At 37.6% G+C, this 15,259-nt stretch overlaps 1 protein-coding gene across 17 annotated transcripts in view; it reads left to right on the plus strand.

Moving 5' to 3' along the window:
- Positions 1 to 15,259, plus strand: part of caskb (calcium/calmodulin-dependent serine protein kinase b) — a 59,889-nt gene that overhangs the window by 6,215 nt on the left and 38,415 nt on the right. For all 17 annotated transcript variants that reach the window (XM_049479937.1, XM_049479944.1, XM_049479941.1 and 14 more), the window contains exons 2-4: positions 10,761 to 10,873; positions 14,316 to 14,421; positions 15,175 to 15,252. In XM_049479937.1, coding sequence (XP_049335894.1) covers positions 10,761 to 10,873; positions 14,316 to 14,421; positions 15,175 to 15,252 — 297 coding nt within the window. The remainder of the gene's footprint in view (positions 1 to 10,760; positions 10,874 to 14,315; positions 14,422 to 15,174; positions 15,253 to 15,259) is intronic.

Consider the following 15,259-nt stretch of genomic DNA (forward strand, 5'->3'; position numbering starts at 1 on the left):
TGTTCTTTACAGGTTTCTGACAGAAGCAAATATCCATCTACTGAGATTCCCTTTGCAGCTTCTATATGTATAGATGTACAATCTCCTGTATCCCATTTTGACAGTATTTTCGTTAATCAAATAAGTTGGATTAACCTCACATCACCAATGCATGCAATATCTACAAAGATGCTAACATTTATGATATGCTGACATATAAAATTGCTAAACGAAAAAGCTAATCTTAGGTATTGTACAGTTGTCAGTGACTGATTCAGCATTGATGTGAAGCAGCTGGGACATCCCTGCTGTGAGCGGACTTACGGCCTGGGCTCAGCTGAGAGGGAGGTGTGGAGAATGCTGCAGGAAGTGTTGTTTTACACATATCCTGCAGAGCGCTGCTCCCCGCTCTGCCCTGATCTCTGTTAATACACACACATGTGCTCAGCATCCAGCAGATTACTACTCCAGTGCTCATTCAGAAAGCAGAGAGACAGACAGACAGCAGACATGTGAGAGAAGACCATGTGGGTGGAAGAGAGAAAAATAAAAAATAACTCCCCTTTAAACACATCTATTCCACTGTCTATGCCTCTCATGATAAAAACATTATCGACTTTAACTTGCAATAACCTCAATATGTTTTTATAATAAGGTCATATTGTCTATTGTGTTTATTGGTGTGTTTGTTCAAATATATAACAGTGAAAAATGTTTTAGCCAGTCATGCTAAATGATCAATCAGTGCTTCAATAACACTGACTCAATACACACAATGTGGAAAAGAAAAGTATATACAGATTTTTTTTTTATTGTTGATGATTATGGCTTACAGCCAGTGAAAACCCAAAATTCAAGTGTTTCTGAAACTTTCAATATTATGTAAGACTAACTAGTATTTTTGGCAGTGTGTGCAGTGTGCCAAGTCCTGCTGGAAAATGAAATCCCCATCTCCATAAAAGTTGTTTTCAGCAGAGGGAAGCTGTAAGATATGAAGTGCTGTGGGATTTTGTGGGAAAACAAAACTGCACTGACTTTAGACTTGATAATAAAACACAGTGGATCAACACCAGCAGATGACAGACATGTCTCTCCTAACCATCACTGATTGGTGGAAACTTCACACTAGACCTCAAGCTCACAGCTTGGTCTGTGTGTCTCTCCACTCTTCCTCCAGACTCTACTCCCTTCATTTACAAATGAAATTCAGAATTTACTGATGGTCAGTGATGGTATTTAATTGCCTTTAAATGACACTATATTGTATATTGCATATATATCATTTTTTCAATAATAATTTGCCCCCAAAAATATTGTGACAGGCCTACTAGTGTCCCATCCTCCCACAACTTAGTTTATTAGCCCACACAGTGTGTGTGTCAGTGTTTAAGCGTTTTGAACACTGGGACTGGGTGTTTTGGCTGATGCTCTGAAGCCAGGCGTTGGTAATTTGAGCCGTCTCTACTAATAATGAACCTGAAGCTGCGGGAAGAAGAATGAGGGTCCGCCATTGTGGCTCTTCTGTTCTCATTAGTGCCCAGGGAGCCTGGCTTCCCAAACCTGTGGTCCGATCCTTTCTGGCAGCTTCGCTTTTCACTCTCTGCATTTAGGCCAGCCGTTAATTGGATGGTGGGTCAGATTCAATCCCTGTGTTGCGGCTGCTTTATGATTGCCGTTTTACACTCGAATCACAGGCCAAGCTCTTTTTTTGTGAGTGGGGAAATAGCACCGACTCCAAGTACTTGACATGATGAGAAAAATGGAGTACACATCGGTTGTATGTAGTCATGAGGGTTTTTTTTTATTTCTCCTAGTTTCTTGGTTGTGTGTTTTATCGAGAGGCTTGTGTGTGTGTGTGGAAGCTTGGTCAATATTTGCCCTGAGGATCAGAGTAAAGGCAGTGAGATGAGCCTTACTGTAATAAAGACATTAACTGCAGTTATGCTCAATTTGATTTATGGTCGTAAATGGCCCCCTTAAAGCAGTCAGTGCAGATGTAACTTATCAATGATTTAACACGTGAAAGCTGACACTAAAGCCAAAACCTCTCCTTTTAGCTCAGGCCTCCCCTCATCAATATTTTATACTCTCTGAGTCACAGATGTATTGAAAGGGAGGAGTTCTGGAAGAGATATCTGAACAATATATCGTGATTATATTTATATTAAAAAATATTATATACAATATATATATATAATATCTTGATGTTGTACCAACTACAAAAAAAATTATATTTACGTATACTGGGAAATATAATTATATATTTTTTATATTATAATCAGTGTTCTTAACATATTGTCAGTATAAGTTTTGTTAACACTTACCCAACTGTACATTTCATTACAGAGAGAGTAGAAGATCCTGTTTAATTTGATGATTTTTATTCCATTTTTGTTGCATAAAAAATACTGTGCACACGTTAGCTAAGCATGCTGAAAGCTAATCGATAAAGGGTGATATTTAAGGCTGGTGCACAAGCAAAACTTAGCCCCCTTATCTAGATTAGGGCAGAGGACTGTTTGCAAAGAAAATGTATAGAAGTGAACCATACCCAGCCCTTCCTCCAGTGTAAACCATGTGAGAAGTCACACACAAGTTCACAATCACAGGAGACGCATTTAAAGTGACAGGTGTGAACAGATATGCGTTTTACCTGTCATTTGTGGTCAGATCACCAAGAACGCTTGTAAAATGTTTAAATATACAGTATATAAGGACAGTATTAGTAGAAATAGGCTATGTAATACAGCTCAGAGCATGTTAAGGTTTTTCCCATGAAGATAATTATGTATATAACTATAGCAAAATGGCACTGTCTTTATTAAAATGTATTAAAACAATGAATTTGTATTGATTGCTTAAATATTATAAGGTTTAAATGCAGACCCATGCATCTATACATCTGTACCGGTAGTTTAATTTAGCTGTTTCTTCACTGGATAGCAGAAATAGCAGTCACAGCTTTGGTGCACACCATTAAAAAAAATAAAAATCTGTGAACTACACCCGCGATGAATGAGCACATGTTTGCAGCCACAAAATGAATGTACATAGCACTTTACACAATGTTGTACAATAATATCCCTTGTTAAATATGCATTTAAATGCATATTTCTGGTTGGATTATGTAGTTAAGTCATTGATCTTTCTTAGAACTGCGCCCATGTGTTCCAAAACACCAGGGAAATGCAGCACAGCAGCATTTACAGCATTTATTCATGAAAGAACATATCTTTTCCATTTCTTATGCTTTTTTTAGCTGGGTTTTTTACGCAGACCTAAAGATGTTATGTATAGCATGTAGGGAAAAAGTACAGAAAAGCTTTTTCCCTGATTCATAAGATCTTTGGGACTTTGTCAGGAAAATAGAGATATAATTCTTGTTCGGGAATTCCAGGCTTGTCATGATCTTTCTTTCTTTAAGCTGATGATCAAACCCTTTTCTATTCTCACCTGCAGTTTAAAGAAAGTTTGTGGTAATCTCTCTCCCCATGCATGCGGCTTTCATCTGCTATTTCTGGAGTGAGCTCTTAGAAAGCAGAATCAAACAAACAGCGCAAAGTGGAGTTCGAGCCTTCCCCGGTATGCAGCGATCCCCAGCTGACTGTAGTGTGTGAGGATAAACTGTGAGTGCTGGAGCGATGACAGAGAAACATGAGAGCGAAAGAGAAAGAGTGAAGAGACAGAGAGAGACACCAGGTCTTGGAAGTATCTTGACCTCTGTCTGCTTATTTGAATATTAAAAAAAATTTAAAACTTCTTCTGTTACCAACTGAAAGTAAAGTAAAGCAAGTAAATACAGATATTAGACTGTAAGACATTGCCTTTACTTCAGTTCCATCTTCTATTTTCCTACATTTATAACGTACGGTTGCACTAAAAATGTTACCGAAACATTTTGCCAGATACCTAGCATGTTTTTTCATGTCATGTTTTCATTATTTTGCCAATTTTTAAAAATTAAATTCTTCAATAAAATAAAGTAATTGAATGTTCTTCAATGCAAAATCAATTACAAACTTTGATTTAAAAATGGTAATTAAGCATTTTTGTATTTTGTACAATACATTTACCTCAGTACTGGTATTCTAATAATGAACTGACTTCAGCAGTGTTTTTCTAATCATGGGTTTATAATATCAGTGCTGCAGTTTGTCATAAATTAACCTCGTCAGTGCAATTCCAGTCACTAATTTACTTCAGCAGCCAGACTAGGTTAACAAACAATGCTCAGGCTACTTAGGCTAAGCTAGTTCAGCTACTGTTACTATCCTAGTCCTGTAAAGCTCAGATCTTTTAGATGGAGAACGGACACATTGTGAAGATGTAGTAAAATGTAACCAGTCATGATAAGTGATTTATTAAATGCTTTATTTTATTTAGGTTGCCATCATTTTTCACAGAAACGCCCTAGTAGACAGGGCTGCCAGAGGAGGTGGGGTGGATTGTGGGCCTGCTGCCACTACTAAAAAATATGCTAATGTTAAAGGAAGCACTGCGAAATGACTTAAAATAAACTAGTCATTTTTTGCTATAAATCATTTGTGTCTTTTAACTTATTTGTCAGAATATAGAAACATCTTTTTTGCAATTTTTGGCCAAGTACTAATTTTGATTGATACAGGTTTGGTGTATCCTGGCTTATTTGCTGATACTTAATGGTAGCCAGTATTTCTACGTTAAAGAGACTCTTTAATTGTGAGTTGCTGAAGATAACTGGATAAAACCACTGGTACAGTCCTGGATTAATGATAAAATGAGTAAAAACTTCCTAATGGAGGATTTACTGGAGAGCACTATTGAGTTGAGGTGTCCAACATGTTTCTCTTGCTCCTTTCTGTAGAGTTTTACTTTTCACGTACCGAAGCTTTACTATTGATCAGGTTAGAAACGACATGAAGCTCCATGTTAATGGCTGAGTCATCATGTTTCTTCATGTTTGTGTCATCAAGTCTGTCCACCGGGGCTCATCACTCTGTCGGCAGAAGTGATTAGTGTCGCCACTCTGCCCTCTGTGCACTACCTAATGGGCTTCTTAATGGAGTCCTTTAAGTCATTGACATATTCAGCTGAATGTCCACCACCGTTTATAGCAGGATACACTTTCATACCAATACACCATCATCTCAAAATATAGCTGCAGTGTACGGTATTACTGGAATGGAGAGTAACAGACTAAAAAGTGCTAATTCCTATACAGTAAATAGAGCTGATTAAATAGATAGTGAGCCTAGAAATGTGGTGGCATTAATCTTATGGTTCATACTCGTGCCTGTCTGATTATAATCATTTTTTTTATTGATAACACTGGGTTTTCATGATAAACACACTAAAAATAGGGATGCCCTGATGTGGGAATCCTGGCCTGATGTTGATATCTGATGTACACAAATATAACTTTAAAGATTTAAGATTAAACGTCCTATTATAACTTTATACCTTTAAAAATTAATACAAATATATAAAATAGTTTAAATCAGTGAATTTCCAATTACATGTCAATAATGTGAATAAAAAAACTACAGCTTGCAATTTAAATATATTAAGCAATATATTGACCAAAGTCACGACCAACAGACATTAATAAGAATGCATGAACAGATTGTATTTTAGGTTTTAAAATAAAAGCGAAAATTACTACGAGAAAATCTAAGCAATCATCAGTTACCTTAGTTGACTTGGGGTTTTAAACAGTAAATGAACTATATAGGCATTCTTATTTGCTACAATGCATTTTGCTATTGTTTATTCAGTTGTAGTTAATCTATAAGGAAAAAACAAGTGTTTTAACCTGGCAATGTAAAAGTTTTTCCAGATTCTATCCTGATACAAACCAATTCCAGGAGTAAACAGACTCTTTAGGAGTTCATTTCCAGGTTAAATTAAAGTTTAAAATGTTTAACCTCATACATATTGGTACACTAATATATATATATTTCCTTTTATTGACCCAGATTCTGACTGAATTACCCAGGACTCGGCTCCAGGGCCTGTTTTGGCTTATTGACCTAAAATAGCTTTAGAGAATAGTCAGAAGTGTATGTCAAATGTTGTATAATTCTATGTTTCTTGTGATTAGTAGTATATTTTCACTGATGGGTATGCTGAGAGAGATAATTTTGAGTTATTATGGATTTTTTTTGTATATTCCCACTCTTTTTCCGCTGATGTTCCGCTATAGCTCTTGGCGGTGATGTAATATGGTCATTGTTACGTCTAGCTGTCGCCATCAATGTTCCCACTCAAGTCTTCCAGATTATTCTTTCAATGACATCTGCAGCAGTGTGGGTGTGGGGTTGGTGTGTGTGTGTGTGTCTGTATGCATGCACACACACACACATCATTGTGTAAGCAAGTTTTTTCCACCCAGTTAGTGCTGCTGCATGGCAATACGATTAAGCAGAACAGAGGCTCTGATGTCCCTGTTAATTAAACTTCAATTCGTTTGCTTTTCCTCATGATCAATGTCTCTCTGCCTCAGTATGATAACAGCAGTACATGAGTTAGAATTTAAAAGAATGAATCAGATGCCCTTAAAGTTGATTTGAACGTTTATGTGGAGTAAATTGCAATAAATTAATCCACTTAAATGCTTCATTTTTTTATATAATGTAAAGGAACTTACAGAGAAGCAAGAAGTAAAGGTATGCTAATTTACGTAAAAAATGTATCTAAAGTGTACATTAATTAAACCCATTCTCCAGAGCCCAGGAAGGCAGAACACTGTGTAAGTGTCTGGTGGAAACAATAAACATATTCACTGATATGATTCAGCACATTAATCATCACCTTTTTAACAAGCACCTGAATTTGAACCTGAATTTGGATTTGGTTCATATTCTTAAATATATGTGGCCTGTATATAATGTCTATAATGTAAATCTTCCCCTAAAACAGCATGCATGCTCTTGTTGATGCCTGAATGCACATTGCCTCCAGAGAGGAGACTGATTTAATGGTTTAAACTGGTTTATGTCTGTAAGGGTTCGCAACCCAAAAAGTAGCCAATTTGTTGATGTGCATCCCCAAATGCAATCCCAATATGGAGATCTGGGCAAGCGAAGTAGCCAGAACATGCCAATTTATTTGTTCATTATTAAATCAAGATTTTATCATTGATTTTAAATGTTTTGGGTACAGTAATCTGACCCTCAGTTTCTAATATTTCGTTTTTTTTTCTGTTTTTAGAGATGGGAGCCGGTTTCTGTGCGACTTAAAATCACTACTATCAGTATTGCAAAGATGGACACCATGTAACCAAACTTCTCAGCCTCTTTCATCTACAGCACTAAGTGCAAAAGTTTAGGTGAAAAGTGATTTAAGTGTGTGCTTGTGTGATTCTATTCTAGTTTAGCAACATACTTGGATTTGTTATACAAACAGGGTGTTATAAATGTCAAACTTCTAGCAAAACTTACTTGATTATAAACTGTTCACTGCTGTAAGTTAAACTCACTGTATTGATGCTGCTATTTCTCTCAGCATATTCTCACTGCGTTATTATCTGTATCATCCTTTTTCTTTATAGCAGCAGCCAAATAGACTATTGTATCATACAGTTCTTTGTATAATCTTTTCTAGTCTTTCCTGCAATATATTTTGTGTTCAGCATATTCCAGTTGATTTATAAGTTCTGTGTTTATGGTTCAGTTTTGAATTCTGTCCAAATAGAGTCGTCCAGTGACAGGAAGAAGAATGGTTTTGTCTTCAGTGCCTCAGGACTTTTAGAGGGCACTGTATGTGAATCACTGCTCTAATCTCTATATCAGTGTTTTTCATGATTGTGTGGTCTAGGTTCCAATGCTTGGCTGTCTAGTAGCACCGTCTCTGAAAACACTGATAAGAAGCATTGATTTAGAGCAGTCCTATTTAAACTGTACAGCACCGGTCAAGAGCATCTTTGGTTTAGTGCAGATGGAAAAATATCCTGTAATTCATCTGTATTTATGAATAATTTATGATTGTGTTGGATATTCTCAAAGACTCATTCCGGTTGACTCATAAATGAATCCTTTGTAAGCTGGGGATGTCCCATCATTCGTTTTGTGAAGAGCAGTTCTGTATTTGGAGTTTTGTTACAGAGATGGAGGAGATATAAATACCTGCTCTGTTCCTGCTTGTAGAAACTGTGGTCCTCTTCAGATTCAAGCTGTTTACAGAAAGATGAGTAACATTAACCGTAGTAATTTAACTTAAGCATTTGTTTGTTTAACAAAAGGACTGCCATTCTTTGTGTAAGTTTTACTTCCATGTGACTTAAATATCACTATTGAGGTATATTTATGATTTGAGTGGCACTGCTGAGGTAGATTTCTAATCAAAATGGCACTAGAGACGTATGTTTTTTGTAAGAATGGCACTACTGAGGTACGTTTTATGATTAGAATGGCACTATTTGGGTCGATTTATGATCAAAATGGCACTACCGAGGTAGATTTCTGATTAAAAATGCTCTAGATACGTATGTTTATTGTAAGAATGGTACTACTGATGTACATTTATGATTAGAATGGCACTACTGAGGTAAGTTTATGATTAAAATGACACTACTGAGGTAAGTTATGATTAGAATGGCACTACTAAGGTAGATTTATGATCAAAGTGGCACTAGTAGGGTAATTGTTGGAGCTTCCACTGAAATCAGGCTTTGGGTTTGAGGCCTTCACTTCACTGGTAAAGACGTGTGTGACTGGGCACTGCAGGACGCTGCAGTAAGATGTTAAAAGAAGACATCTGTTCTTTTCTCTTTCTCTCCCTCTCTATCACTCTCTCCCACGCTTTCTTTCTTTCTGTTTCCTTTCCTATTTTTCCTCTTCTTTCCTTCCAATCGGTGGTTTTATTCCCGCAGATCCCATAGTTATGATGTCAGAGTGTATTTTCATCAGCTCTGAACTCTGAGCTCTACTTTCCTTTACTAACAGTAAGGGATTTATTTCGGGCTCTAGGCATGTTTGCTTTATTCCTGTCTTTTATAGCTCTTCTTCTCTGTTCTCTAATTATGCGGGTGTGCTCGTGTGACCGTGCGAGCGAGTCTCTGTCCCCAGAATAACCCTGTGTGGTGAACGCGGTGTCAGTAATGTGTGCTGTGAGAGTCGTGGAACTGTGTGGTTAAAGCCTGGAGGTGTTGCAGCCCTGTCCAGCTGAACACACACACACACACACACACACACACACACACACACACACACAAACACGGCATGTATACGTTGTTGCAGGAGCAAACTGCACACCCACGCTGCTCAGGAATATCTGCTGTGTGTGTATATATGTGTAATTACTGAGCATGGAAACACACAGAAACCACACACACACACACATAAACAAAACACGATCATCTGTTGAGTGATCTAAGCTAAAACCATTTAAAGTTGTGTAACATGAATGTGTCCACTAGAGAGCAGACACACTTCACTATTTTATAGGCGAGCATATTTATTGGTTATATGTGTTCATAGATCTGTCAGACAGACACCTAACCAGACAGATTAATCTAGTTAGATTGCTCAGTGTCTTGCTACTCTACTGTGTTAAACTATATCCCAAAGATTCTCAATGAGGTTAAGGTCTGGACTCTGTGGTGAACTCTCTCAATCCATGTGTGAAGAAAATTATGATCTCATGCTCCCTGAACCCTGAATTCCAGCACCATGAATCCTGACATTGTCATCTTGGAATATGGCCGTGTGTATCATCAGGGAAGAAATATAAAATCCATTGATGGAATAACCTGCTCTATATTCAATATATTCAGGTAGTCAGCTGACCCTGATACTGTTGCTGAACCTAAACCTGCAGATCAACTGCAGCATCAACAAACCCCACATCATTTACTTACTTACATCCAGTGTAGAATGACAAAATGTTTTATAGTAATTTTCATTTGCCTGAAATTACAAAGAATTTATAAAAGATTACGATATTACTGTGCTGGTTAGATAGAGAAAGTTCTGTTGTTTGGTAAAAAAAATGTGTATTAAATCTGCATTTTTTCTGGTGTTCTGTTATTAATGTAAGAACACTGGAATGTAGTTACCAACTTAATGCATCACTTCTAGGCGGATTTTGAGTATTGTGTGATATAGAAATATCAAACAAATGATGTGACCATGCAATGTTTTTTTATAGCAGTAAATATCGATACTGAGTTATTGTTGTGCCATCGTAATTGGTCTTGTTTCTTGGACTAGGGTTGGGACAAAATATCGTTAGTTATTGCAATATATGGTATGATTTTTGTTTTCAATACATTATCGATACATGAAGTCAAATATGGATGTTTTATTTGATATGTGTTTTGAAACATTGAAACAATTTGACTTAAAAAGTTACTGCTTCATTACTCAAAGTAGTGGTGCTAATCAAATTATATTGGATATTAAATTCTGTAAAACTGATACCAATAAATTCCTGATATTTTCTTATTTAGGACTATTTTATCCTCTGCAGTAACACAGATGGCGTGAAGTATCGTAGAAAATTGTCTTGTGATGTTGTCTCCTGCCTGTCTGTGGTGTTGCACCAAGCACCGAGCAACAGATGATCTGTTGTAGGAGCAGAATCATTAACACAGTGCTCTACTTTTATTTACTTCTGTTTACAGCACAGACAGACTGCTGTGTGTCTGTTGTTTTAAAGCTGGTGGAAAAGAATGCCCCGACTGTGGCCAGTGCTCTACAAATGTGAATGAGATGCTGTTTCAGTGACTGCCTGTCGATGGCTTTGTTGCACTGTTTGCCAGAGGGATTTGTGGCCCTCTAACAGTCTGTGCTTGTGTGTTCTAGGGGGCCGTTCAGTGTGGTGCGCAGATGCATCAACAGAGACACGGGGCAGCAGTTTGCTGTGAAGATTGTGGACGTGGCCAGCTTCACCTCCAGCCCTGGACTCAGCACAGAAGGTAAGGATGCATAAAAATAGACATATAAACACACATACACACATATATGTGTGCAAATTCCCTTGTAATCACACACAGCCGGACCCTGTGGACCTGAATATTTGTCACCTTAATTGTGTAGTGTTGTTTTTTGATGAGTATGTATGTATATATATTATATGTGTGTGCGTGTGTGTGTGTGCCGTGATATCCTGGGCATTGTCCTGCTGGGTTGGCACTGGTCACGGTTTTGGCAGCAGTACACTGCCATCTGTGAGAGTGTGTGTCCGGCATGGCCAGGCCGGAACAGTGCTGGAAAGAAAGATGGAGGAAGGAGAGGCTGAGATTAGTGGTCACAGCTGATCGGGTTTTAATGTTGCGTTCTGATTTGCAGCTCAAAATAATTTTCAGGCATATTCTATGGTCTGTGATGATGTGATTGGCTCTGCAGCAACTGCTCTTATTCCCTAATTAAAGTGCTCAGCGGTGAGCCAGTGCTGATTAAGCATTAAGCATATGATGTGCGTCATTGTGTCCGTGCGCTAGTGGAGTCATAGCAAGGATTTAATGAAGTGTTTTTGGGTTGAAATGTTTTAACCAGATTCTCTTTCCTTTACACACATCAATCACTGTGCTAAATTGTGAATGATCACGATCATTACCACCCATTTCGCTCTCCACTATGGATGATAATGCCTGCTGTGATGTGTTCTTGCTATACACATGACACTGTGGATTTGAGGAATATTAAATAATTGCACAAATGTAGAAATTCAATGGCACATCCATCTGCAATCTAGTGCTTTGCGATATACCAGTTCATTCGGTATACTGCGGGGTGAACTTAAACCAGTATGCATTTCTCTTATTCCGCCATACCGCTATTTTCAAGGTCTATTTTTTACATTCTTTAGCTATTTTTCTAATAATAAAAAGCTGATTTCTTCATATATTGTGTAATTTTGTGGGACAAAGTAAACCCAATACTAATCAAAGCCTTAATTTAAAGCCTTAGTGTTTTATAGTATATGTACGTTTGTCTAGGTTTTATGCAGTCAGTGAAGCTTCTGTGTTTTCAGTTGCAAAGATAGCAATACACCAGAGATTTACCTGAACAGACCTAATTTCCAGACAAAAACATTGCAATATATATTATATATTGGGAAAATGTCTTTAAAATAGCAAGACATTATATTTTCACCATATTGCCCAGATTTAGTTCGACATGGCTTGTCAGAGGTATGCTCAAGTCTTCTTAAAGTGGTTGAATTAGGTTTGAGTGGGAGCCTTTTTTTATACCATTGCTTGAAATATCTACCCCACCTCGACTAAGGCCAAGGCTTCAGGATGCACCTTGTGTTTTGTCTCTTATGTAACAGACTGTGTATTTTTGTAAGAAAGAGAGTCTGAGTGAGTGTTCTTGAGTCACTGTGGTTAAAAGCTGATTTTTGTCTGTGTAACCTTGATTTTTAGGTCTTGCCTGTCTTGCCTGAAATGATATCTTACCTTACACTGTCTTTATTGAGCTGATGACAGCAGAAAAAAAGGAAACAAATCATATTGAATATTAAGGGGGTAAAAGGATATATAAGTACCCAGTTTTAACTGTGTGAGGTTTTACTAAGAGCTGTTTTTGGATCTGATTTCATTTGCTGATCGCCTTTTAGTACAAGACGATAGGTTGATTACCAATACTGAATGAGAGCGGAGCTGAATGCAAAATTACCCTTTCCGTGCAATATTTGTAATGCATCATTGTGCAGACCTTTGCTAATGTTTTGTATTATTAAAACTGTTGAACGCCATTGCTGCTTGAAATGAAAACCAAACCAAAAAACCTGCTTATTTAGCACTAAAACTCCCATCGCTTTATTTCATAATTGGTCTGCGTTTGCTGTTGCTCTTTTGTGTGGTTATTGATGTCTCTTAGCTCAGTACAGTGTGTTCTAGAACACAGTAGAACGGTAGAGTGTTGTACTCTTTAGAGTGGTATCTGGTTAGTGGTGATAAATGTCTTTACTCTGCTTTTTCCTTGATGTGTGTTAGTTTAGTTAGTTTTACACATTCTACAAATATCTGAGTTTTACTCGGATACAGTAAAATGAGTATCTGCGATTGTATCCGCTACCTCAGTACTTCCATCTAGCTGTTAAAGAAGGAACTGCATCGACCCTTGACAGAGAAGCACTTAACCAAGGGGTGCATATTTTCCAAATCCTCCAGGCAAAACATCTCTCAGCAGCCACAACATCTTACACAGCCAATTTTCTGGTATTAGTTAGGTCATAGAATGCTCAGCTGATTGGCTTGTAGCCAGACCTGCTGGGAAAATGCATAATTGCGTTTTCTTTGTTGCACATGTTGATGCTTTTTTTTTTCTTCTCTGTCTTGTTTTAAAGAGGTAGACCTAAAGAAGGATAACCCAAATTGCATTGCCATTAATAAGGAGCACATGCAAGCAGCTGAGCTCCGGCTCTGCAGTGTCACACAGCTTCTCACACTGCTGGTTAATGTGCTTTAAGGTCTGATTGAAGAAAATACTGGAGAGGAGAGAGAGAGAGAGAGAGAGAGAGAGAGAATGAAAAGGGGGCCTGAGGTGGTTCCTCTTGTCTCAGAACCCCAGCGTGTGCCAACTGGGTCGCACAGAGAAACAGCGATTAGGGGGAAGAGAGGGAAAGTGAGAGGGGGAGTGGGAGAAGAGAAGAGAGGGGCAATGCAGAGAGCTGTGCTTGCTTTTCATTTCCTTTTTCCAAAGACTGGCTGTCTGTCTCTCTCACTGAGAGACTAATGGAGTAGCGTTACATTACGGCACAGCCTGTCCTTCCTCAGCTCTCTAAGCCTTCTCTGTTTGTTTATTATTATAATAATATTTTTGTACACATAGTATATAGAACTATTCTGTAAAAGCCTTTACAGTGATGTTTCTCACTGACTGTTTTAGAGTGATTGTGTGTGTGTGCGAGGGTGTAAATATGTATTTTTGTGGCTTAATGTGATGAAAGGAAAACCGAGAATAACCCCATGCCGCTGTTTTATCTAGTGTGGGATGCAGCAGTGTGTGAATGGACAACGAATGCATCCCTGCTCCCTCTAGTGTCCGCTGAGGGTTTAACAGAGTGACGTCAGCCTGTCTGGCTGGAGCACAATGGGCGAGAGTATGAATGTGAATGATGAGGGATGTCATGCAGTCTGCTGGGGTGTGTGTGTGTGTGTGTGTGTGTGTGTGTGAGTGTGTGTGTGTGGATATGAAGCTCACTCAGCAGAATACTAGAATACTCGCACACAGTGCTCTCAGCAGCACTACTACAGCAGCCTACACAATCATTTCATATCTAATAACTTAGCATCACATCATCACAATGGTAGCTGAAGGTTCAGTGTGTATAAAAATGTTGTGTTAGGAGAAAAAATGAAGATGATGATATTGATGACTGACTGTTGTCTTGTCTTCTTCTCTCTGTAGATCTGAAACGAGAGGCTAGTATCTGTCACATGCTAAAGCACCCACACATTGTAGAGCTACTGGAAACCTACAGCTCAGATGGAATGCTCTACATGGTTTTCGAGTTGTAAGTGAATATATTTATTTTTTGTGTACTAGTCAGACTGAATTTAAGGCTATGTTCATTACATTACAAACCACATTGCTCATTTGTTCCGATTTTTTACTACGATCAAATTTGTCTATCTTGAAGGTTCACATTCACGAATATAAGTGATCTGTATCTGTGTGTAAACTGTGTGAACTAATCTGTCCCTGAAACGCCTCACATGCACACATTTATAGGTATCTAAACATTGCCTTCTTCACCAAAAAAACCCTCATATTTGAGAAAATCGTAATTTTATATATATATATATATATATATATATATATATATATATATATATATATATATATATATATTGTTATTTTTAGTAGTAGTAGTAGCAGCAGTGTTATCATTTTTATATTTATTGTTAATTTAAAAATTACTGTATTTTCTGTGCAAATAGATTAAAAAAAATAACATATGATAAAAATCTGGGAATTTGTCCAATAATTGAAACAGTGAGGAGTAATCTGGATGTTTTTTTGTTTTTTTTTATAAAATAAAAATGTAAGATTAAATAAGCAAAAAAAAAGTCCTACATCGTACATTATGAACTGTGTATCTCTGTAGGTTCCAAGCCATTGAAGTTTGCTGCAAGTTTCTTAAAATAAAAAAAGTAATCGAGAATTTAAGTACATCAAAGTTATGCATCTCGTAATGGTGCACTAGTAGGTCGTGATGTGTTCTGATCTGCTTATAATCTGTAATTCTCTCCCTCTTTCTCTGCAGTATGGATGGAGCAGATCTGTGTTTTGAGATTGTGAAGAGGGCAGATGCAGGTTTTGTGTACAGTGAGGCGGTTGCCAGGTACGCT

Source organism: Astyanax mexicanus, chromosome 5, assembly GCF_023375975.1.
Source record: "Astyanax mexicanus isolate ESR-SI-001 chromosome 5, AstMex3_surface, whole genome shotgun sequence".
Taxonomy (NCBI): domain Eukaryota; kingdom Metazoa; phylum Chordata; class Actinopteri; order Characiformes; family Acestrorhamphidae; genus Astyanax; species Astyanax mexicanus.